Consider the following 25,000-nt stretch of genomic DNA (forward strand, 5'->3'; position numbering starts at 1 on the left):
TATATTGTAAAATTAGAAAATTTGGCTTAGATTTTTAAAATGGGCTTTTACAACTAAAACTTATTGTTAGTTAATGTTATATATATTTATTAATCGTTGTGATTATCATGATTGTTGGATTAAGTGACATATATATTTATTGTATTGAAAAATGATTGAAATTTAATTCGTTTCCTTTTTTTTTTACCATTTTATTTTAATTACTAATAAATGCTTCAACTGGTTTCCTTTTTTTTTACCATTTTATTTTAATTACTAATAAATGCTTCAACTGGTTTCCTCTTTTTGAAATGCAAATATTGTGGCAGTTCTTATACCCTGGCCTGGGTATATATATATGTATATATATATATTGATTCGATTTCTATATACATTTTGTATTTCTTTTTTATGTTCCAATACTTTATAGAAGATATCTCATTGAATTTGTACAGTTTAAATTATATAAAGATTAATACAATATTTTTAAGATTAAGATTAACATTAAGTACGCAATGCGCTTGAAAAAAAAAAAAGATAGAAATTAAAATTAAAAGTTTTTCGTTTTTGGCTTTTTTTGCTCTGTTTACCAACACTATAGAGAGAACTAGCATCGGCTTATATACTATGTATTAAATATATATTTCTGTGTATAGTAAACTTGGACGTGAGTGAAGATTTTTAGCACAAAGAAGGTAACCAAAAGTAGAAAGGGTCATCAAGTTGGATCTATCAAAAGGTCATAAAAGCGGGAAGAGAGATGCTATAAAGTTGTCCGTTATGTCCCTAATGATTATGGGTTGCCTTCAACCCCCCTTGGCTTTTGCCTTATGCAATTTAGATCCAAAATCTTTTTCCTATGGTCTCAAGTCCTTCTTGTGCTAAAAAATGTTACTCACTGTCAATTCTAACATATTTAATTCAATACTTCAGTCTGAAAATGTTGGTTTATTCTGAGTTCTGCATGGCCTTGCTCAAAGCGGCTCCCAATTGACTGAAAGAAGGACGTTGCTTGGGATTTACCGACCAGCAGGAGAGCTAAAACGAAATAGAAGGGTAAGAGATACATGAAAACTCTCGAACATCATCATAAGTTTTCTCTCTTCTACTTACCAATATCTCTTTGAGACTCTCTGGTGTTGATTCTGCCACAGTCCATTTTAAAGTTCCATCTTGTGATTTCTCAATGATCTGCTCATTGGTTAAGTCTTCGTGTGGCAATTTGGTAGCCTGATTGAAGAGCTCCCAGACAACCACACCGTACGAGAATATATCACTCTTGGTGGTGAATTCATCCTCTTGAATGCATTCGGGAGCCAACCAACGTATGGGCAATAGGGAGTTGCGATGCTTGTGATACTCTCGACTGTATTTGTCCTTGCACAGAGCCGGATAGGAGACTTTGACTATGAATTCACTGGAGATTACACAATTGCGTGTGGCCAGATCTCGGTGGGTGAAACGAGCCCGATAGATGGCATCCATTCCGCGTGCAATTTGATATGCCACAGCCAGAACTTGGCTGGTGGTCAATGGGGGCAATGGGGTGGTCGAACTGGTGGCTGTGGTGGCTGTATTAACTTTACCAGCGGTGGCTAGCAGAAACTGTTTAAGATCTCCCCAATCGGTGTACTCTAAGACCAAATAGTGTGGATCCTTCTCACGGCAGAGACCGTATAGACGCACTATGCCCTTATGGGAGAGAGCCCTAAGGAGATCCAATTGACGTCGAAACTCCTGACAGGCTTGTTCATCTTTGACCTTATTTAAAGCCTTGACCATGACCAATTGATCCTGTTGCTGTTGTGACTGCTGCTGCTCCTGCTCCTCCTCTTTGATCTCTTCGATGTCATCCATAGAGGTCTTGGAGCGTCGCTTCTCATTAAGAGTGCTTAAAGTGGTGCTCCCACTACTTCCACCGCTACCATTCTCGCTGTTGCTATGTTGTTTGTCATTATCACCATCCTTGTCATTAGCCTGGGAATTGTTAACCAAGGAGGCTTTTAGCTTGCCCACAAAGACATCACCAAAATCACCACGTCCTATTTGAATGAGCTCACTGAGTCCTGAACGGGGCAGAGCCAATTGTTCATAGATGTGGGCTGATTTCTTGGAAGCTCTCGATTGTTGACTGCAAGCCGTGTCATCTGATTTCTGGGGATCTCCATGGGATTTGGATTTACCATTGCGTCCATTACGTTGTTGTTTGCCCAGGCAGGGTTCTTGCTCAGAAGCCTTTGGATTGCCAGAGGTAGAGCCTTCTCCTCCTGCCTGTTCGCCACCAGCCTCTTTGATGCTTAATTCATTCAGACGCGCCTTACGGGCCTGTCGACGATAGCGACACCATAGCATAAGACCCACCACTAGAACAATATAGGCCAATGCCACAGTCATTGTAATGAGAACCGCTCGAGTGGCCAAGAACCCGCCATCACCAGAGGATTCCTCCGTCACATAGCCACCGCCTCCAGTGGAACTTGTTTTCACTGTCAACAAAGCATCTTCCCGCTTAAGTCCCGCACTATTGCCTATGGTGCAACCATAACGACCCTCATCCTCTGCCTGAACATTCCTGATCTCCAGAGTTCCATTCTCCAAAAAACTAAATCTCTGACGATCTGTGTTGTTCTCACTCAAATAGAGTAAATCCTTATCCCATTGTATAGTCGGTTTTGGATCCCCTATAGCCTGACAATGTATGACCACAGTGCTCTGTTCCGCAATCTCCATGGGTACATTGGGTGGTACGCTGAATTTGGGAGCCACCACCACATTGATAAACACTGTGGCATTGATCTGGCCCTGTAAATTGGTGGCCAAGCATGTGTAATTCCCACGATGATCGGCATTCACATTACGAAAGATCAAAGTGCCATTTATATCCACTTCCACCTGGTCAGGCAGGGTAGTATTTACCCCATCCTATAGAGAGAAAGGGAGGAAACAGAATAGACAGGTTTACAGGTTTAGTTCATCAAAAATTCAACCAAAAAGTAAACTAAATGTTCGTATCAGAAAGGGTAACATTTGTTTTAGGCCAAATGAAAAAAATCTCCCCCCAAAAAACAAAAGGAAAAACCCAAACTTTGTGTCTCTCTTTTGAAAGAGATTTTTGTGTTCCAACATTTTTTTTTTTTTTTTTGTTTTGTTTTGGATGGTACTAGACAAACAGTTGCCGAAATTGGTTGACCAGATGTCCAGCTACAGGAAGTACCCAGAGACAGAGATGGGAGTTGAAGTGGGGGTAGGCCAAAAGGGGTGCTGGTGCTTAGCAATAGAGTTTTGCATATGAAATGAAATGGCAGAAAAGTTTGGCTAGCGGCGCATTCTGCGCGTTTTTCAATTTGTCAGTGACATGTGTCGAATGAACTAGGGGTTGAGAGGGTAAGGGGTGGAGCATTTAGAGGGGGCATGACTGTCACTCAGTGACAGTGCTGTCAAAATGAAGTGCGAAGACCTAAAGGTGCAACATGCTCAAAGGCTGCCAAAGGGAAATGAAACTTTTCTTCAATCCATCTCAATCAAAAGGTGAAAAAGTGAATCACCCAAAAGAACCCTACAAGCTAAGCTTATTATTCAAATGAATTAATTATCACGTTTAAGGAAGGTTTCTGGTCAGAAGAAGGTTGGTCAGAAAGTTATCTTTTATTGACCATCAGTGTATTTCATTCCACACAAATATTCCCCTCTAATCATTGAAAAGTACTTACTCTCAACCATTGAACTTGCGGTGTGGGTGTTCCTTGGGCCTTGCAATGCACTTTGGCCACGGCAGCATCCAATTCCAGATTCTTTGAAGTTGGCTGGGGCATAAATTTCAATTGCTCAATGACCTCTAGAATGCCAGGACTTGAATTGATTGCCAAATGTCCTTCCATTTGCAATTGACACTGATATTGACCCGCATCGCTGGCTATGACAGTGCCAAAGCTGAGAGTGCCATTTGCCTTATGCAGCACGAGACGAGCATCTTCACGCAGCAAAGCATCCTTGCCATCCAGGGAGTGTCCATTATGGGGATTACCCATGCCCCGAGGCAAAGAGGCACCCAGTTCCACTTGACGCAACAATTTGCCATCTTTGCGCCAACGCAATTGAATGCGTTGATTCTGCAGCTCGGCGGGAATCTCATACAGACAGCTGAGAGTGGCAGGCTCTCCCTCCCTAATGGTTATCTGATCATCGGGTCCTTGTACCAGACGTAGACCTTCTGGAGATGGGGCCAGTCCAGTCTCGACATTTCCGCCACGTTTGCCACGACACAGGAATATCTGTTTGCCCCACGATTCGGGTAGAAATTTCTGATTCTTCTTCAGACGAGGCAAACATTTAACACCCGACTGCTGTTGCTGTTGTTTCTGTTGATGTTGATAGACAAAGCCCTGTTTGCTCATCACACGGCCAGCTGCATTCGAGGCTATGCACCGATAGAGTCCATCGTCGGATCCTGTCGGCTGACGTACTAGCAAACGATGCTCATCCAATTCGATATTCTGCCAGCTGCTCAACTTGGCGCTATTCCGATACCATTCAATTTGCAATGCTTCATTGCCCGAGGCGCCCTCCACATGGCATTTGAGTAGCAGCTCATTCCGATTGCTGCCCAGCAATTGAACGCTGGCCGAGTCCAAGACTGCAAGAATACGAAAACCAAAAAAGAAAAAGGGGGAGACGATCAATAAACTAATTGAATTGAAGGAAAAACAAAAACAAATTCTTCTTTAGTAACTGGATCGCTTGGAATTGCATTCCATAAATATGCATAATAATATGTGTATATCCGCCAGATATAAGTTTGAGTTTCTCTCGGGTTTTTTTTTGTGTTATTTCTCGCGCTGCATTAAGTGCATTTTATCGTCGAACACGAAGCTGCAATCTTTGTTTTTATCGCTGCGACTGGATATGGGGTGGGGGGGACTGGGCACTGGGCCTGAGGAAGCATAAATTGAACTGTCAGTCAGGGGTTCAGTTGGCTCCCTTCCGACTGCCTCGTCTTGCCAACTCTTTTTCTCTTTCTTTCCACCTTTATGTAAATGTGTGGCAAACGGGGGGATCCAATGTACGGTACTTGGCAACAATTGCTGCATGAGAAAACAGTTTTTGTGGCAAGAAACAAAAAGAAACCAAGGAGAAAGAAAAAACACAAAAGAAGAATGTGTGCAGGCAGCTCTGTACTATGCTAAGGTTTAATTTATGTTTTAGTCGCTGAAGGCGCAAAAGTAGGCGTGTCTAGACACAGTCAAAGCATTTGCTGGGCAGGTTTTTTTCCTCTCTGTTTTTGCTGTTTTCTTCTGTAAAGGCATCAGAGATACTTTTGTATCTCATCATGATAATCATAAAACTTCTTCTTTACTTGAAAGTTTACTTAGGCCAACCCAAAACAGAGATAGAGATAGAAGGACAGTGTGCAGGAGAGGGAGGGGAGACAGGCAATTGCAAACTATCTTTGGCAAAAATACACACACTCACACACACAAAATTTGCATTAATCAAAGAGTTCACAGATAATTTTGTTTAGATATTCATGTTCAACAAAGCGTAATTAGCCGATAAAACCAAATGTCTGACTTTAAATCAGTTTAAAAGCTATAGAGGGCTTAAGGTTTAAGATCTAAGGATAAATCTATAAAAGTTAACAAAATTAGGATTAAGAAGACATACGAGTATCCGTATACATATGTATATATTTGCATTTATAGATCTAAAATAAATTTAACTTTAGGATTTCCTGAATAATAAGTCGAAATCAGAGTCGAATTAGTTTCTATACTAAGTTAATGTCGATCTAATTGTAAGACAATAAATTTCAATAACTTCTTATCTATTAGGATTCGGCTATCTATATAGTTAGAAATAGTTCCAGAAAAGTCACGGAAAGACACTTTAACACAACTAAAGTAATTCTAGCTTTTATCGGTTTTCAAATAATTTCGTTTTTTGCTCGTGAAAATTCAAAATTTCCATATTTGATTTTGTGATTTCTGATTCATTTGATTTCATTTCATGTTTTTTTTTTGTCATCTCCTCTAACTGTGTGTCATAATTTTGTTTTTATCTAGCCTGGAGGAAAGAGCCCTCCAGGCGATGGGGCCTACAGCTGGCTGGAGGCCCAGCAAATGGCCGATGTATGTTTTATGGATATTTTACTTTGCCTATCTCGAAATTGTTTGCCAGGTCTCTGTGGTTAGACAAAAAAAAAAAAAGGAAATATAAAAAAAAAATTTACATATGCACATAAATCTTGTTTGGGCTTTGGCTCTGTTTGCTCGACCCAGAGGACAGAGTATGGAGAAGGAGGAGGGGTGTTAGATAGGGGGGAAGTAGGAGGTGAAGGTGGGGATGGAATGAAATGCCTCTAAATATTTGTGGATACTTATTTTGTTGGGCAGCAGGCAAAACAACAACTCAATAAACAGCGTTCTGTGTCGTCTCCACGTCGAGGAAGTGTCAAAAGTTGGAAATGTATTTGTATTTTGTATTTGTATTTGCTTTGTGTGTGTACCAAAGAGTGTGTGCGTGTGTGTGTGTATGTGTTGGGGCACGTCCGTCAACGACTAGGTGACTGACTGACGGATATTTTGTGGCATAAACTTTTGGTTTATGTTACAACCATAAATGACAGTAGAGTGAACTAATTGGCACTTGGAGAACTGAGAAAGAGAGAAGCAAGAACAAAATGTATCTAATGGCCAAGACTAACAACAACAACAACAATTCCCAATTCAACCAAAGTTACATATTTTCCTAATGTTTGCCCAATGACAGACAGAAAAGTATCTCATCGAAAATTTGAGTAATCTCTTCAATGCAGCTTAGAGAAGAGGAATTTCTGCATTTGTGCGAGAGTTTATCCTTATCAATGAAGTAATTCTAATAATTAGAATAAAAATAAAGCAGACTTAACTCAAAAGCATTGTAATATTAATAAGAAGAAATTTTCAGATAATTATCAACAGATTAGGTATAAGTAAGATCATTTCCCCGATAGATCTGATATTATATATAGAACTAAAAAAAAGTCCAGTCAAAATAAAAAACCAGAGACTAAAATGAATTAGAATTGGTAAATATATAACCACAAAAGCAAATGGGAAGATCGTACAATTAGATGAACAAGTTAATGATATTGTCATTAAGGCAAAAACGAGAACTATCTGCTGTCGGCTCGGTACCTACTTCTAGATTTCAAAAGATTATTTCAAACCCTCCACCAACAAGTGTGAAAAAGTAGTTCTTTGACACAGCCAACAATGGGTACTTTAGTTGGGTGGAAAAACATTTCACATCAGTTTTTGAGCCAAAGATTTTTTCACATATATTATTTTTTATGTTCCTGAACTAATGCATTATTATGCACTTAACTAGCTTTAAAAGGTGCCTTCTCTATCCAGCTAACTGTAATTTGTAAATGGAAGGTGGAGAGGGCGAGGGCAGAGAACCGGAGGTGGAGGTGCAGAGACCCCAGAGACTCCAGCCTCCTCTGTGGCTAATTAACAGGCAGCTCATTAGGTTGATGTATATGCAACGTCAGTGACTCTGACTCTGAGTTGGCAGTAACTTTAGCAGATCTTTTCACACCTATAGATAGAAGAACTCCACACACACACACACACACATACACACAGGTTGGGCATACAGGTTTGTGTGGAGGTGCCAAAGAACTAGCCCATCATTCACACCATCGAACACAACAGAGGCCCCTTTCGGCAGGGTAAACATAAAAAAATACACACACAAACAGCAAAAGGGAAAGAATGGCTCCAAAACAAAATAAATTTTTGTTAAACTTTTGCTAGAGCATAAACCACAAGCGCTATAAACAATTGACTGAGGGACTGAGACTCATAAAAAAACACACAGAGCGAGCGGGAGCGGAAGAGGTAGATGGTAAAAGGGGGGGAGCGGAGACAGAGAATCGAGTAAACAAAGTGGGAAGTAAATGTCGAAATGGCAGGGCAGAGTCAGCAATATAATATAGATACAGAAATTGACAGTTACTGGGCATAGGAGAGGGAGGGAGCGAGGTGGGAGGTGGGGCCAGAGGTAACTCTTATCGTTGCCGACATTTATCTGAAAAGCTAAATAAGTGTGCCGGCTGCGTCTTATTTCATCAAATGTGCAGTCCAAGAACTCAACTGCCAACTCTTTCGATTCCGCCCCCTCCCGCCCCATTTCGATAAGATAACTTATAGGTTGTTGGTCAGAGAAGGGTGTGGGGGTTTAGCGGTGCACTGGCTGCACTTGGTTGGCTTTTTTTCTTTTTCTTTTTCAAAATATAATTAATTGATAATCAAAAATAGATTATTTCGTTCAACTATTCTTTAATTTTGTGGCTAGTGAAAATTGAAACTCAAGTGGAAAAATTTCTTGTCATAAAAAGCAATTGGAAGAGCCCATAGAAATGTTTAACGGATACGGTTCAATTGGTTGCCCGAAGTACGGGTAATGCACTTAGCTGACAAACTGAAGTCCGTTGCAGTAGTAATTTCTTTCTTAGAATTCACTTTTAACTGGCGATTACAACCAATTGGCTTACAAGTTATTGACCCAATTACCCAACGATCACAAGAAACTCTCTCACACACACACACACAGACAAAAATTGGCACGACCCAAAGCGGAAGAACTAAGCAAAACGAGGAAGACAGAGAAAGTGAGGTGGAAAACTGCAGCCAGCCATTGCCTTTCCTTCATGGACACATGGAAATTGTTGAGGAATTTCCCCATTTCCTCATAGTTTATTCATGTTAATTGAAGCTAAGAATATTTTGCAGGTCTGGTTTTTATTGATCTTTTTACGAGAATGAAATTGGAACTGGGATTTCATGAAATTCTCAAAATATTCTTAAAACAATATTACAATCTATTATTTTTCATTCCCTAAATTCTATTTATGTTTTCGACAATAAACATTTTGTCTCTATTATTTTTTCTCTTCTAGTTTTTTTTCTAATTCTCTTGGTTTACTTTTCACAGCAATTTCACTGAGCAAATTTATGGCAAACGAGAAAAAAGCAACAACAACAACTGACCATTGAATACAAATCTTGTTCTCCATTAGATACTTAAGCCTTGTGCGTTATCATCAGAATCTTTAATTAAAGTCGGTCCCCCCCGCCATTTACCCAACCATCTGCCCACATGGCCACCCACCCGTCTTTTGGTCCCATCATCTAACAGTTTTCAAATTAAAACGTTAAACATTCGATTATCGCACATTGGGGCCCGGTTTGGACTGGCTTTTTACCACCTAGAAGCGACTGCTGCTGCTGCTCCTCCTAGTCGATTGAGGGAAAAGTTGTTTGTTAATGATCAACTCATGTAACGGAATAAAAGTAAATAAAGGAGGCAAGGCAACAAAGACAGGAAGAGGAAAAGAGATACATAGATGGCTGGAAAAAGAAAAAGCGCCAAAAAGTTGACTAGAGAGTTTTTACTTCATGTTCTGTTTTTGGGTTTTCTGCTGTCATCGTCATCCTCGTCCTCGTCCTTGTCGTCGTCGTCGTCGTCTGAGTCCCTTTAATGTTCTCTCTGCTGAGCTTGCCTCGTAAAATTTTATGCGTTTTTTCCGGCATTCACAAAATGAAAATTATCCGGCTACCCCCCATACCAGGCTCCCCCCTTCCCCACCGTTTGCCTCTACAATTGCCGCCAACTGCAGTCAACTTGAACTTGTGTAACAACAGCAACAAAAGTCTGACTCCGACTACGACTCTGTCTATATATATACATATATAAATGGGGGTGTCTAGTTTCTCTGTGTGCGTGTGTGTGTGTGTGTGTTGTTTTGAGGGTTGCTTTTCGCCCCCTTTTTATTTTGGTTTTGCTCTCGTGTTTGGTGTCTTTGGATTTTTGTTTGGTTTTTATGACTTTGCCTGGCTGTTGTTTTGTTGTTTGTGTTGTTGTTGGTCTGTTGCCATTTCTCATTTTATGTTTATGTTTCGTGTTAATGTTGCATTTCATTTCCCCTTTTTACTACACACACACACACACACACACACAAACACACAAAGACATTGCCATGGCGAATAACTCAGCTCAGCTGTTCAATGCCCAGCATATCCTTGGGTTATCCTTGGAAACAAAACACAGAGTCCAACAACCCCTTTTTAAATGGCTGGCTGCCTGACTGACTGGCTGGCTGTATGGCTGGCAGTTGTCTGGTTCCATGTCTGCCTTGACAAGGACTAAGACTTGTTTCGCTTCGCTTTGGTTTTAGTTTGGTTTGGTTTGTATATCCCTCGCTTTTGGTTATGTCTGGTCTTGTCTTAACACTCGTTTATTATATGTATACATTTCGCTGAGCAACTATTTACGGATCATTAGTAGCAGTTTATGGGATATGCTAAGACATTTTAGAGTTAAAATACACAAGTGACTCGTATTTGAAAATACTCTGAAATTCTTCGTCCTCAACAACGAGATAATATACTACAACTATGTGTATAGTAAAGCCTTTCATGAGTTACTTTTTTGAGATGAGTCTAAGGTCTTAGGTCTTTAGTCTTTCCATAAGGGATGACATTTTCTAGATCCAAATCATATCTACAATCTTATTCTGTCTATAATTCTTATCTAATTATAATTCACCCAAAGACAATCTAACTAAGTAATCTTGTTGTTTTTAAAAACCATTCTGAGCATAAATTTCTTAAATTTGTCAATTTAAGGAAACGTTTTGCTTGCCTTTTAAATAGAGCCTTGATTCGTTTTATTTTATGCTAGGCGAATTAAATTACTGCAATTTGGCATTGGGCCAGATCGGAAAATATATATCTATTACACAGCACTGAGAGTTAAACATATATTTTTGGAAAATGTTTTCATAAAAATGAAGTGCACTCGTTTTTGAAATTACTTTTGTTTTGGCTTTCGCTTTTGTATGCAGTTTTCTCATGTGTAGAACAAATTAATTTGATTAATGCAGTTGCTCCATCTCCTCACTCACTCCCCTGGACAAAACCACAAGGTAAAGAGGCATAAAAATGCAAGAGAGAAACAACAACAACAACAAACCTGATGAAAGATAAAAACCAAAAGTTTTGATGTACAAGACACTGGCCGTGGTTTCCATGCCTCATGCCCCATGCCCCACCATCACACACAGGAAATGCAGTCCAAGCGTAACCAAGAAGATGTTTTTTCTCCCTCTCGTTCTCCCTTTTCTCTCTCTCTCGCTGTCTCTTTTTATTCTTCATTTGGTTCCAAGTGGCAAGTGCAAGTTGCAGTTGTCGGCATTACGTGATTGATGTTCATGTAGTTGCATTTGCCTTTAAGCAGAAAAATGCATAAATTTAACAAACAGACCTCGCCTTCCAGCCCAAGTAACCCCTTCCCTGACAACCACCCTTCTCTCCCCGCGTTCCTTCCTTATGGTAAACAAAGTTTTTATGGACAATCTGGCCTGCATGTGTTGGATTGGGTTGGGTTCCTTCTGCTGTCAGCACGGCGACTGATCAAAGCCACCCAGCAATAGCAGCAGCAGCAGCAGTAGCAACAGCATCAAAGACTCCTTCCTCACCCACACCCCTTTCCCATCTCCCTCTCTCCTACCCCTATGATTTTCTCGAAGTCATCTATTAATAGCCATCAGTTTCATGCTCAAGTGTTTTTAGCTAATTAATTAACTAATTAATTTGTAGTTTTGGGAGTTGATTTTAATTGCTGCTGCCGTTGAAAAGCCATCCAAATTGAGGGGGGAGCAAGAAGATGATATGGGGGATTGGGGGTAGTGTCGGCTGGCGCCAGCTGTAGCTAAGTGGGTTATGTGATTAAATTACCTCCTTCTCACTCACCAATCTCTCTCTCGCTCTCCCCAGTTGGCTCGGTTTCATTCCATAATCAGACGAAAAAAGAAAATACTATCTATTTGAAAATATGCATAAACTTTGTCATCGTTTGGTCTAGTCTAGTCTAGTCTAGGTTTTTCGTTTCCTTGTGTTGTCTTTGTCTGTCGCCAACGAAATGGCTCATTATTGTCGTGTCCTTACGCTCGAAATAATTGCTCAATTGAGCGCAAATAAATGTCACAGTTCTTACAACATTAAACAATTGAAACAAAGCGAAAAACAAAACCAAATATAAGTAACAAAGCACAAAGCAAATGAAATAATTGTCCAATTGCTACAGTTCATGCTCATAAGTAAAGGTTCTGAGAAAGAAACAACAATATCTTTCAAATTTTATCTATCTTCCATTATGCATCGTTGATTTCACCAATTGGTGGACCATTGATGAAGGAAATAAAAGAAAGTCTTGCATATTTCTTTCTTTCTATATGAAAAAGACTCATAAAGTTCTTAAGAAATGGGCAAATTGGAATCAAACTCTATTCAAATTATTCAAGATTCTTAAAGTCCACGACTTGATGGTTCTCGAATCGGCAATACAGACAATCTTCTGTTTTTTTTTTGTGATGGTTTCGAGGTTCGTGCCTAAATCACAAGGATTAAGTTTTTTGGATTGAGGAAAAAGTATGTATGAATAAACAATGACAGGCTTGACAATGTTCTCATTTGTTTAATACACTGAGGATAATTGTGGATACATTTTTGAATAATTTCAATGTTGATTACTCACATATCACACTCAATATGGCTGGTGGTGACGCCTCCCTGGCGCCGCTGGACAAACTCATGGCAATGCACACATAATCACCGACATCCTCGCCACGTTGCACAGACTCGATATGCAAATTGGCACCGATTTGATAGACACGCTTGTCATACACAATCTGATGGCCTAGACACAGACAGAGAGAGAGGAGATAGAGTTGTGAATATATATATACATATATATATGGTAATAAGTCAATCTGTTATCTGATGGAACTTACCATTATGCAACCATTCGTAATGTAAATCAATGGATGGATCTGTTGTTGCCTCACAGTTGAAATCAACTGAATCGTTCTCAACAATCGACTGACTTTCTGGCACTTGAATGAAGCGTGATGAGCTGCTGCTGCCACAAGAAAAGGGAGCTGTAAATGGAAAAAGAAAAATGTGTTAAGAGAGGCGGTTAAAAAAAGGGGATAATGAAAATTGCATATTTTGTAATGGTCATGTTTTTTTTTTCACTCTTTTTTCCTTGCCGTTGCCTGTTCCCTGCAATTTACAATAATTGCGCTTAATTGAACTCTTTTAAAACACAGAATTAAATGCTCTCTTAATCTGCTTAAATTACAGTATTTAAGGCCATGTAAAATGCTAAAAACAAAACCAAAATTAAATGAACACAAAAAAAAATTATATAGCCTACACTCAGGCGAAATGGCAGGGAGTTTGCGTGTTGGCAAACAAAAAACAAAATGATTCACTAACGGTGGGCAGGTTGGCAGGAGGGCAAGTGGAAGGTGAAAACATAATGCAAATTCAATTTTCATATTATACGAGGGCAAATCGTAAAGTTTCCATACAAGTCATAATGTGTTAAAAGTATCCAAAAGAAACAAAATTGTATTAAAAGTTCTTTGAGAAACTTTTTTTTTAAACGTCTAATCCTGCTTATAAGAAAACTATGATCTTAGATTCAAACGATTTTAATATAGAGAATGTCATTAAGATTCTAATTTGGAATAAACCACTGACTAATTGTCATTCCTAAGGTAAACAAATTCAAGAAATATTTATGTTAAATTTTGATTTTAAATTCTCTTTTCCTTCATTTAAAATATAAATATAAAATTTAATCCTATAATATTAAAATAAATTCCATACCAAATTGGATTTTTCGATGTAAGTTAATAAGTTGTAACTGTAGACCCATTAACCCTTTTTTACCCTCATTTCTTAGAACTTTTTGGGTGACCCTCGCGTCGTCAATAGTAAATGCAAATTATAATAAATATTAAATTGAATTTGTATAACTGATGAAATCAGCAGCCAACAAAATAAAAGAATGACCAGAAAAACAAATATATTTAAATATTGATTCAGTTAAATGATAATCAGCTTAATGCTTGTTCATCTTTTAATTACAAAGTCTGCAAAGTATTTTTTTTTCCTGTCAGTAATGCATATAAATCAATGGACAGAATGAGTACATGATACTTGGAGTAGGAGTAGGAGTAGGAGGGGATAAAGATGGTAACCACAAAAACCTAAGTAAAAGCCAAAAGCAATTTAAAGGCAATTATTTTTGATTATATGTAGAAGCCAAAAACTACAAAACGTCCAACATTATATTTGGCCACTAATTGGAGCAATTTGAGACAACACCTTGGGAGATGAGATGGGGAGGGCGGGGGGTGGAGTAAACATGGGTAAGGTTAGGACCAAGACGGCCACGGTGTTTCCATAAGCAGGCGTTTGTACAACAAGAACAACAACAACATCATTAAAAGTCATTTCGTGTGGTTGGGAATCATCATCAACATCATCATCATCATTATCATAATCATCATATGCCAGTCACATAGCCAGTCGACGTGTTATAAAACACAGAAAAAGAGAGGAAAAGAGGAGGACCAAAACTCAACCCCAAGCCAAATGGCAGTCAGGCAGGCGCTTGAGGATAGATGGCGAATCTTTTCTTCCCTGAATCGATTTAATTTGCTGCTGCTGCTGCTACTCGAGAGTATGGCAAAGGAGGAAAAGAAAACAAGTTCCCGGCAAAGAAGTCAAAGTCAAAGTCAGTTACTCGGCCGTCGATTAAAGAAATATGCGCTCTGTGTGCCATTGATTGCGCTGACGTGGTCACAATGCCAAAGCCACAAAAAAAAAAAAAAAAAAAAAAGGGGGCGCAAGAAAAAAGTGTTGATGCGGCAAACTGGGGGCCAAAATCAGAAAACTTCCAACCACACACACACAGCAGGCTGTCGTCCATCTTCAGCAGGCTTCGTTCCTCTGTCCCTCTGTATCCCTCTCTGTGATAATTAGTTCGTTTGTTTGACTCTATCGAAATCAGCGCCAGTCAGCAGCAGCAGCAGCAGCTTCAGCGGCAATTGAGACGAGTGGACCAACTGCTGAGATCTACATCAGCAACTTGTATCCATCCTCCTTCATTTTTTCCCATTGCCCACTGCACAAATTGTGCGTCAACATTTGTCGATTAAGTTGCCTTCTCCTCTGTCTCCTCCTCCTCCTCCGTCAATATCTCTTTCACTTGACTATGAATGCGAAATATTGTTTGTAATAATCAGAGAATCGGTTATACCCACTGCGGGCCACTTCAATTGAAGTGTATTCCCCCTATGGGTGGCATTTTGATTTGATTTTGCTAGAGAAACCAAATGAATGAACAGCACAGAAAAGTGTGGAGTATGAGGTAAAAGAAAATACTAAACTGTCATTCAGGAATTTCTGGCATTTATCAAAGTAAACACACCAAACCAAACGTTTTTCTTTTCCTTTTCCACAAGAGGAAAAACTGCAAGTCAACCAGTGGGAAAGACTTCGTAGTCCGTTGAATGCAAACTCACAGACAGTCAACGAAGAAAAAGGAGGAAAAAAAAGGTTGAAAATAAAATGAATGTGACTGACAATTACCCGTCAAAAGTTTTGACATAGGGCTTAGGTTTAGTCAGACAAAAGTCTTACAAATGTAATAAACCTAACATTTGAATGGGCCGGGGTAAGAAAAAAAGGATGTTTACTTGCAGTTATTTCTTATTAGATAAAATTGTATTCATTAAACAGTCATCTCATATGACTATGAGAAATTGACTCAATAGCAGCGCTTTCTAAGAAAATATCTCAAAATTGTTTCAATTTTAGAACCCATTAGAGAATGGTTTCTCAAGTTTGTGACAGTTTTCTGCAAAAGTTTTTAAAATTTCGTTTAGATTATGGTGATCTCTAGGTTAACCTCAGTCAACCTTAGCCAGCTTTGGGCTAATTTTCTGAGAGCATCACCACTTAAAGTCTTTCAAAAGTCTTTCGTAATGTAAGATAGGAAAATACTATACATGGACTATGAAGTGCCAGCCAAAAGAAACCCAAAAAGTAAATATTGGTCAGATTTATTCTATTTTAGTATGCATTCTAGTATCTAGCATTTCAAATTTTATAGTTTAGGTAAAACCAAACTTTTTTAGGCTGCTCGAATTGACTTATATGTATTCAATAAACCAAGTTTCATTGTGATATTTGATGGTTGATATAGTTCTTATTTCATACCCACTATGGCCGATTGTCAATCCGGGATAACTAATCCACCAAAGCCTCTAATTGAGCTGCAAAGCGTACACATTTTATGATAAATATTTGCAAAATTCTACTAACCAGATTCAGTTTTCCGTCACATTTTATCTTGACAAACAACAAGTGCAATTGAAATCTGTCGGTCTAATCATCCATCTACTTATAAGTATAACTCAAACAAGTGAATTTATTTAATTTGAATTCAAACAACAGTCAGGACTAAGTACTTGAGAAAATTTCATGCAATTATGAGATTGCCCTCGTTCTCTCTCTTTTTCTCTCTCTGGCAGAAGTTTTGTTTTTAGTGGAAGTCTTTAAAATTGGATGGCATGAGAGTGGGAGGGGATGTGGGAGTGGGTAGTTGAAGGCAGATGAAGTTTTGTATAGTTGCCACACACACACTCACAGAGACAGACAGGCACACACACTCCTACATACAGCTGCCCTTAATGTGGTATGGCAACAGCATGTTCATGTTGCATGCAGCATTTTGCATGCTTGAATAACAAATTATGACTGCCACACAAAGGAACAAATACACACGCAGCAGCAAATACAGGAGAGAGAGACAGAGAGAGCGAAAGACTCAGTCGGGGCAGACAGACTTATTATTTGCCATACAAATAATGGACCTCGGTTATGCTCATTGCACGGATTTTGCGTTATTCGTCCTTCTTTTTCCCTTAGTCTGCCTGGTTTTCCTGCCTGCCTGCCTGCTGACTGCCATCTGACGGCTGCCTTTTGTCTGCGGCTGTTTGCCTTTGTGCTACTTAACAGTCAGCAATTCTTCTATCTCAGCTTTCCAATTCTGTATCTCTCTCTCTTTTTATCTCTATCTCTGTGTTGAGTTATCCGATCCTCTTGAGTGTCTACTGATTCTACATGGAAACCTACATTTGATTAGCTGAAATTTGGACGGCTCTGCTCAAGTGCTGATCCTTTCCTTCTTCGTCTTTGTCCTTTCTCAAGTGCCTTTTCCTACTTGGCATTATTTGCCCTAACGACTTCATTGTGCAAACTGAACATATTACTTATAAGAGACAGAGGAGGGGGAAATCAGCAGTGTCCTGCGGCTGGCTTCCTCTCCAGCTGGGCATTAGTTTTGCCCACTCTGTGGTCTGCTCGACTGCTCTGTGTGGTCTGCTTACAAACTTTTCAACAACTTCAACTAATTGAGTCATTTTTCACGCCGTTTGCTTTCAAAATTTCAAAAGACAAAAACTCAGTTTGCCGCCAAAAATAAAAAAAGGAGACCAAGGAGATTTTTCAATGCCATATTATCGGCAATTCAATGAATTCAACATCTGTAAGAGATACGAAATAGTAGGACTCTGTTCTTTTACAATGGGTTTAATTTGGAAACTTATTAATTTAAATGTTAATGAAGCAAGTAAGTCGACTCGTCGACTTGGGTATACCATACACCAGGCGAAACAAATATTTCAAATTTCGAAAACCAAATGTATGTCTATTAAATTGTTTTTACATGTTTCATAGTATGTGCTATCTCGCTCACTCTACGAACATACGAGCACTCTAGCGCCGCCACTAGCCAACGGCCAATTCTGGCCTTGTGGACTGCTTTGTAAAATACGTTCATACGCATATTTTGCATGTTTCTAGTCCGATTTCAATAAAATTCGGTAGTTTTGTAGAAATAGATAAGAATAATTAGTCTGCCGAATTTGAATGCGATAGTCAAAAATCTACAGGAGAAAATCGGTTTTTTCTTAAATATGGAGGCGGAAGTGGGCGTGGCAAAATATGAAAATAGATGTACCCTGCGCGCATACTAAGCCAGTGTACATACTAAATTTGGTGACTTTAGCTTTGTTAGTTTTTGAGAAAATCAGTTTTGTTTAATTTGCGGGGGCGGAAGTGGGCGTGGCAAAATTTTTAAATAGCCAATATCTGCGCGTCTATCAAGCTAATCTGCATACCAAATTTGATGTCTCTAGCTGTTATACTTTTTAAGAAAAACAGTTTTATGTGATTCCTGTGCGTAAGGGGGCGTGGCAAAAAGTTTGAACAATCAGTTTTTGCGCGCTAACTAAACGGGTATACAAAATAAATTTGATGTCTCTAGCTGTTATACTTTTTAAGAAAAATAGTTTTATGTGATTCCTGGGGGCGTAAGGGGGCGTGGCCGAAATTCCAATTAACTCTGTACGCGTGCATAATACACGAGTATACATACCAAATTTGGTGGCTCTAGCTCTTATAGTCTCCGAGATCTGCGTGTTCATACGGACGGACGGACGGACGGACGGACGGACGGACGGACGGACGGACGGACGGACGGACAGACGGACATGGCTAGATCGACTCGGCTGTTCATCCTGATCAAGAATATATATACTTTATAGGGTCGGAGAAGCTTCCTTCTGCCTGTTACATACATTTTGGCGACTTTAATATACCATTTCACCCTATGGGTGTATGGTATAAAAATTCTTCAATTGTATGATCCGACTTAATATCTCATGATATTTTGTTCCATTCTTAAATTAAATTAATACCAAAGACAGCAGCTAGTGCTAATCTAAACAACTAATCCATGAATATATATAAGTGAGATACAATAGGATGTTAAACAAACAATTAAATTATAATTAATTGTATATAGTTTCAACATCAGAAGCTGCAGTCATTATTAGTTCATTGAAACGTTGAATCAAACGGAAGAAACTAAACTTCTTTCAATCCTTTATACCCTGAATAACCCTCCCCTTAATGAGCATTTATGATGTTAAGCATAACATTTGCACCCTCTAAATTAGTTTCTTTTTTCAATAGATACCCTTTTCAATTTCCAAACGAGTTTGCCTTATCGAAAATCTAATTTAAATTTGAATCCCATAAGGTCATAGGGTAGAAGTTAATATAACTTAATTGATGTCATCTTCGTAAACAACTGCTGAGATTCCACTAATTGTTCCTCAACGAAAAGTAAGAAGTCAAATAGCTTGGCGAGGGAAGCCAGTGAAGAGTCTAGAACTTATTTTTGACCTCAAATGCTCTCTCCCATTTCTCTCTTATTAATCAACTATTTAAAAAGTAATTTCTGAATTTCTGTTAATTTGATGGTCCTTTAGTTAACTAAATTATAGATTTATCATTACGGTAATCAATTAAAAAGTTACATAAAAGTAGGATTCTTGACATTTTGCCCACTTACCCATAAAAATGCAGCCCAAAAGGCATACGCTCCACATCATCAGGATATCCATATTCATATATATATAATCCTATAGATATATATATAAATTGGTATACTCAGTCTCTCTCCTGTATCTCTCTCTTTCCCTGAGTGTCTGTCTGTCAGAAGTCTGGCCTCTTGTTTCCTCTTTGATGCCCTCTTGTGGGCCAATTAGCAAGCGATAGTTGTTGATAACGCGACAAACTGCTCACACACAGAAGAGATATCAATGATGACGATGATGATGATAGGCTATAGCCATATCCATATAAGTGTAGTCACTCAGAGTCTTTACCAAGAGCCTGTCGTGCATGTGTATTTGGAGTTGGAGCTGGGAGTCGTGGTCGTCGTCGTCGCTGTCGTCGTAGTCAGTTATAAGTGCCCGGCACTCGAAAATGCACTCAATGCATTTGTAAATATTCAATATTTGGTTGCAAACACACACACACACACACACACGAATGACAACGAATCGAATACCAATTCTGCCGACTGCCCTTTTTATACTTTGTGGGCGTGTTTCCCTTTTGCTTGATTTTTTCTGATATTTACTGTGGACACTCAAATTAAATTGGTATTTACATAGTTGGAACGCATGAAATGCATTTATCACTGAACACCAAACGAGAAGGGGGGAACGGAGAACGGTGAAAGGGGCAAACTGGAGGAGTCGTAGATATAGATATGGTTACGGCACTTGCTTCTCTGCTCCTCCTGGTTGTTGTTGTTGTTGTTGCTGTTGTGGCTGTTGGTTTATGTTTCGTGGTTTTTTTTTTCTACTTTTATCGGTACCTAGATTGACAAGCGACAAGAGTTAGAGTTTCACTTACACCAAACTCGAATGAATACCGACAAAGGTATCTAGATACACACACTGAGACACACTGCAGATACTGAGATACAGATACTTTGGGTCAGAGGGGTGTGTAGAACGTCAGCGGCTTGGCGGGGTGAGGTGAAGGTGCAGAAGTTCAATTACCCGATGCCGTAACAAATCTACCTTAATCTGTGTATCTGTAAGATACAAAAGCTATTCTGTTCTGCATTTGCATCCTTTAAACCGGCTTTTCGTATCAGTTTCGTTTTTTGTTTTTTTTTTTTTTTTTTTGGTTTTGATGGCTGATTCCCGGTTTGAACAACTCCGCGAAGGGGATGGACGAAGCAAAGAGCTCGACTTTACCTACTATATAGAGTATCACGAAGACGCGAACCGCATGCGTTCGTTGTCTGTTTATTACAAAACCCAACAACAAAAATGGAGCGCCAAAAGTAGAAATGAACAGTTTTCTGGTTAACAGTGCTCGCAAATGATTCTGTTAAGGCAGAGAGCGAGAGAATTCCCATATTGTTTGGGAAATTCTCTTTCCTTCTCTCTCGAGTTGGAGGGTGAAAGTTCCCTGTATTTCTCTCTGGACTGGGAGAAATGTTGCCGTGCTGCACTACGACAGTGTTGCAGTGCTGCATTTCGACATTGAACGAGATTTGTATGAAGCGAAAGGATTCGTCTGAGTTAGCCGCGATCCTTGTGAGGCATTAACGTATGTATATATAAGTATATCTGGAAAATCTGCAGAGACTTATGACAGATTTATTTGTCTTTTACAAGAAAAAGTTCAAAATTTTAGCGGATTTCTTTCTTTTACTAGAAAAAGATCAGCGACCTTCAATCCTTTTAAGACGGATTCCAGAAACATTGCAACATATTACAAAATTCTCCTTTCGGGTCCTTTTTAAATTACCTTTGCGATATCAACAGTTTTAATAGCATTTAACTAGTTATTAGTATTTTTAAGAGGACTGGTCTCAAGGTTCAGCTACCCACTAACGATGCTTTCATCGTATCATATTTAAAATTAAGTTTTGATATTTTATATTTAGCAATCCTGAACTTAAGGGCTTTGAATTGCAATGCCAGAAATGACAAATGTCAAAAACTGAGATGACAAGATTAAAGACACATTTTATATAAAGAGTTCATTTATCAATTTTTTCAAAAATCAATTAAATCGGAACTTAATTACTCGACATTTTTTTTATTTTTATAAAACGTTAATATTCTTTAAAAGGTTTTCTAAAAATAATTAGTAACATTTTTTGATGATGATTTTTGCAAAGACAGTTTCATAGATTATGTCCAAAACCCTGACAAATATACATATTCTTTGTTCAGCTTTTTCTTCATAATAATAACATTTAATAGCTTTAATTCGTAATTCAAAAAGAACTTCCACCTAAAGAAGTTGTTATATGTTAATACATCCTAGATCTGGCATTAAATTCCAGAACCAAATCTCAGCATTGGTAGATAAAAATGTGGGATTTATGTAGGAAAGTCTTTTCATTATAAATCCTAGATAACTGGCTGGTTAGTTAACTTCACTTGATGAACATGTTCTTTTGCTGTCTTCAGTCAAAAGCTCAAATCGCATTACATCTTTCAGTAAACTTGTCTTCTTAGCTGCTTTCAAAGTCACCATGGGCGTAGGTGAAAGGATTACGGAGCTTAAGAGCAGAGATCCATACGGTTATTAGTTAATAAAGCGATTAAATTCGTAATTTGACTGAGTTTCTATCTGAGGTTTTTTCTTTCATTAAGTGTCCCCCCATTAAGTTTTCCTTTCAACTCCCTGCCCATGTGGAGCAGTGACATTTTTTCCTGCCAATTGACAACGTCTGCACTTAATCGCTTCATTTCCATTTCCATTTGCCCTGTTCAGCTTCAATCGCATTTGCCTTTGATTCCCTCTCTCTATCTCCATTTTCTATTTTTCCTCCTTTTTTATTTTTGCCTATGCATTTTATGCATATTTTATGGTTTTTTATAGCCGATGGCATAAACAAAATGTGCCCACATAGTGAAAGAGTGAGAGCGGAGAGAGGAAACAAGGGGGAGAGGAGGGGACAACATCAAAGGCAACTACACATGCGCAGGCAAGTGCAATTAAACCCCACTCCCTCCATCCTACCGGCAGAGCACCACCCCCTTGATCGCTCCAGCCCCCTCTCGCCTTACCCCAAACCAAACCCCATGGCCCCCTCGTCAATAACAACAACAATTCGCCTTTGATCTACGGCGACATCGACATGCATTAAATGTTGTTGTTTCTTCTTGTTGTTGGGGGAGCCCTTCCGTTCGTTTTGAGTTTTGTACATTTTTTTCTGTTTTTTTTTTTTTTGGTACTATTTTTTTTTTTTTTTTTTTTTTGCCGTGTTTGTTTATATGTGGCTTTGATAATATAGATGTGTGTGTGTGTAGTTTTTCCTGTGAGTTTTCCTCTGGCATTTCTCTAGCAAACACCTTCTGAAAAAGAACCAAACTTAGAAGAAAGCATCTATTGAGTCAAATCAAAGCAACGACTTTCGAATACTCTGTAGAATGATAAGAGTTTACAACAAATGGAGTTGGGTTCCTCCATCCTTTCTACCTTACCATAAAACCCAGTTTAAAACCAATTAATGGATCATACTAATTGTAAGATTAATTTATCTTCAATCTCTCAACTCACTTTAAACTTTTGACAATTTTAACAAACTAAAAGATAAGCAAACTTTTTAAGAGTTTTCCAAATGTAAAGATACTCTTTGGATCTAAATACTTATTTTAGATTCCTTGTAAGAACTACATGACCAATTGATTTATACGATTCCTAACTTCTATAACCAGGATAAGCAGAGCTAACTAAAGGAATTTCTCAAGTTATCAATTTAAAGAATGATTTTGAATGGCACTTTGATTCTGTATACAATCGTATCAAAAATTCTTCTTAAATATATAAGAAAATATAATTTATATCATTTATTTTTGAGTTTTTAGCCTATAATTTCAAGTTAACTTAGTTTAACAGGTTCCGCTTTTGGTGTCACAAACTAACTAATATATGTACCTTGCCCATCTTCGTAGGCAGGGTATGCAAAGTGTAGTTTTTAATGTTTATTTTGTTTAGTCTACACAAAGGCCGCGTATAGTAAAAATTTATTTAAATGCCTAACACAAAAAATGTTTGATGTTTGCAGAGGATTTTTGAAATTTTGGAGACTCGTAAAATTATACGAGTACGAGGCGTTGATTAAAGGTAAGCAAAAGGAACTATGTATGTACGTCTTACCAAAGATTTTCCATTTCTCTTCTGAAACCAAAAATAGAGCTATATGAAGGAAGAATAATGCAACTTAATGACCCAACAAAGCAAACGAAGAAGGATTCATTTCGGTGGTTTGCTGCTGTTTTTTTTATGAGGCGCTTTGGCCTCGAAGGCGATTTGAACCCACCCATTTTGGGACTACTGTGCGTGGCCGGGCCCGATTATTATAAGCGTGTGTCAGTCAGTCAGACAGTCAGTTAGTCTCTTTGTCTTACTGTCTGACTGTTGTGTGAGTGTGGGTTTTTCATTTTATAGTTTTTTCCGCTTTTCCATTTTACGACTCTCTATTTCCAACCCCCAAAAACAAAAACAATTGCAACAACAGGAACAGGAGCAGAAGCAGAAGCAAAGGCAGCAGCAGCACCAGATCCCAGGATCCTTTTTGACTGACACCCAAGAGTCATAAAACTAAACTACAATACGCGCATACATATATGCATGTGGGTCTAAGGGGTGGGTTGGGTTAAACAGCCCCTTGGACTTCGGTTTTGGGCCCTCTAAGGATTATTATCAGGCAACAGCCCAAGGAGACGACGGCCACCAACCTATCTAGAATTCCCATTTTGAGCGACAGTTATTAGTTGTCATAAAGTTGAAAATTTATGTTCGAAATTTTTTCCTACCGGGGCCAGAGAAACGGGTGAGAGATCGCTTCCAGCCAAATGGTGTGTTAATAATGGAAACTATTTTCCACCCAAACTGCGGGAAAAGGTGTAAAATTTTATAAAAAAGGCACACTAATTTAACAAAAACCTTAAAATAATCAGGAGCGGATCTACGAGTGTAATAATGTAAATAGTCAAGAAATGGTATTCTCTAAGAAAGCAGGGCCGAAGTTTGAATTGGATATCTTTCTTTAGAGATAGATTTTTCCTCCATACCTTACCCTTGATCCGCCCCTGCATAGTGTCCCTTGAAAGTGCTCATATAATCCAAAACTGATGTCAAAAATATTGGAATGGTAATTGAAAGTTATAAAACTCAAAGCAACTACTAAAAATCTACAAGAGCAATAAGTATTTTTAAGATACTTTTTCCTTAACTTAATGCATTTTATGCCTTCAATATTTAATCCTAGATCGATGGTATAAGTTAGTCTACAGTTCCCTACTATATTGACCTAAAATCTATTACCTTTCAATCTAGAGAACTATAAAATTAAAATCTTCTCTATAAATTCAAGGAAAGAAAAACTTAAATTATCGCGGGACTGAGTGAAAGATACAGAATATCAGATCTAGGAAGTTTCAATATAGAAGAGTAAGAGGTGTAATCCAGGAAACAATCTTAGATTTTCCTCCACTCTTCAGATGTGCGCCTGCTGATAGGAAAATATATATAAATAATTTTAGTTACTTAGCTTAAATCTTTCTCCTACGATTCGAATATTTTTCTGCGATTTCAAGTTATTTTTGAAATATTTTTCACTCAATTAGCATTCGATTCCGCTAACACACACACACACACACACACACACATAGACACAATATATCCGCATTCTTGGAAACCATTTGAACAATCTCTGTTTGCAGCCACAA

The 25,000-nt window shown here is 38.4% G+C and overlaps 1 protein-coding gene across 1 annotated transcript; it reads right to left on the reverse strand.

Moving 5' to 3' along the window:
- Positions 1–103: 103 nt before the first annotated feature.
- Positions 104–20,537, reverse strand: otk (off-track). Its single transcript, XM_068289940.1, has 6 exons — positions 19,300–20,537; positions 12,815–12,961; positions 12,559–12,720; positions 3,690–4,612; positions 1,093–2,901; positions 104–1,017 (listed from the first exon to the last, which is right to left on the reverse strand). Exons 1-6 carry the CDS (start codon positions 19,355–19,357, stop codon positions 928–930), a joined length of 3,189 nt encoding a protein of 1,062 aa, XP_068146041.1. The 5' UTR covers positions 19,358–20,537; the 3' UTR covers positions 104–927.
- Between the last annotated feature and the right edge of the window lie 4,463 nt (positions 20,538–25,000).

The sequence above is a fragment of the Drosophila tropicalis genome, unplaced genomic scaffold (assembly GCF_018151085.1).
Source record: "Drosophila tropicalis isolate 14030-0801.00 unplaced genomic scaffold, ASM1815108v1 contig_593, whole genome shotgun sequence".
NCBI classification, from domain to species: Eukaryota; Metazoa; Arthropoda; class Insecta; order Diptera; family Drosophilidae; genus Drosophila; species Drosophila tropicalis.

Coding starts and splice junctions, on each gene's coding strand:
- otk (XM_068289940.1), bottom strand. CDS start 19,357: ATGAATATGGATATCCTGATGATGTGGAGCGTATGCCTTTTGGGCTGC. Junction 12,962..19,299: donor TTTGGGCTGCATTTTTATGG/GTAAGTGGGCAA, acceptor TTCCATTTACAG/CTCCCTTTTCTTGTGGCAGC. Junction 4,613..12,558: donor AGCCATATTGAGTGTGATAT/GTGAGTAATCAA, acceptor GTATTCTTGCAG/TCTTGGACTCGGCCAGCGTT.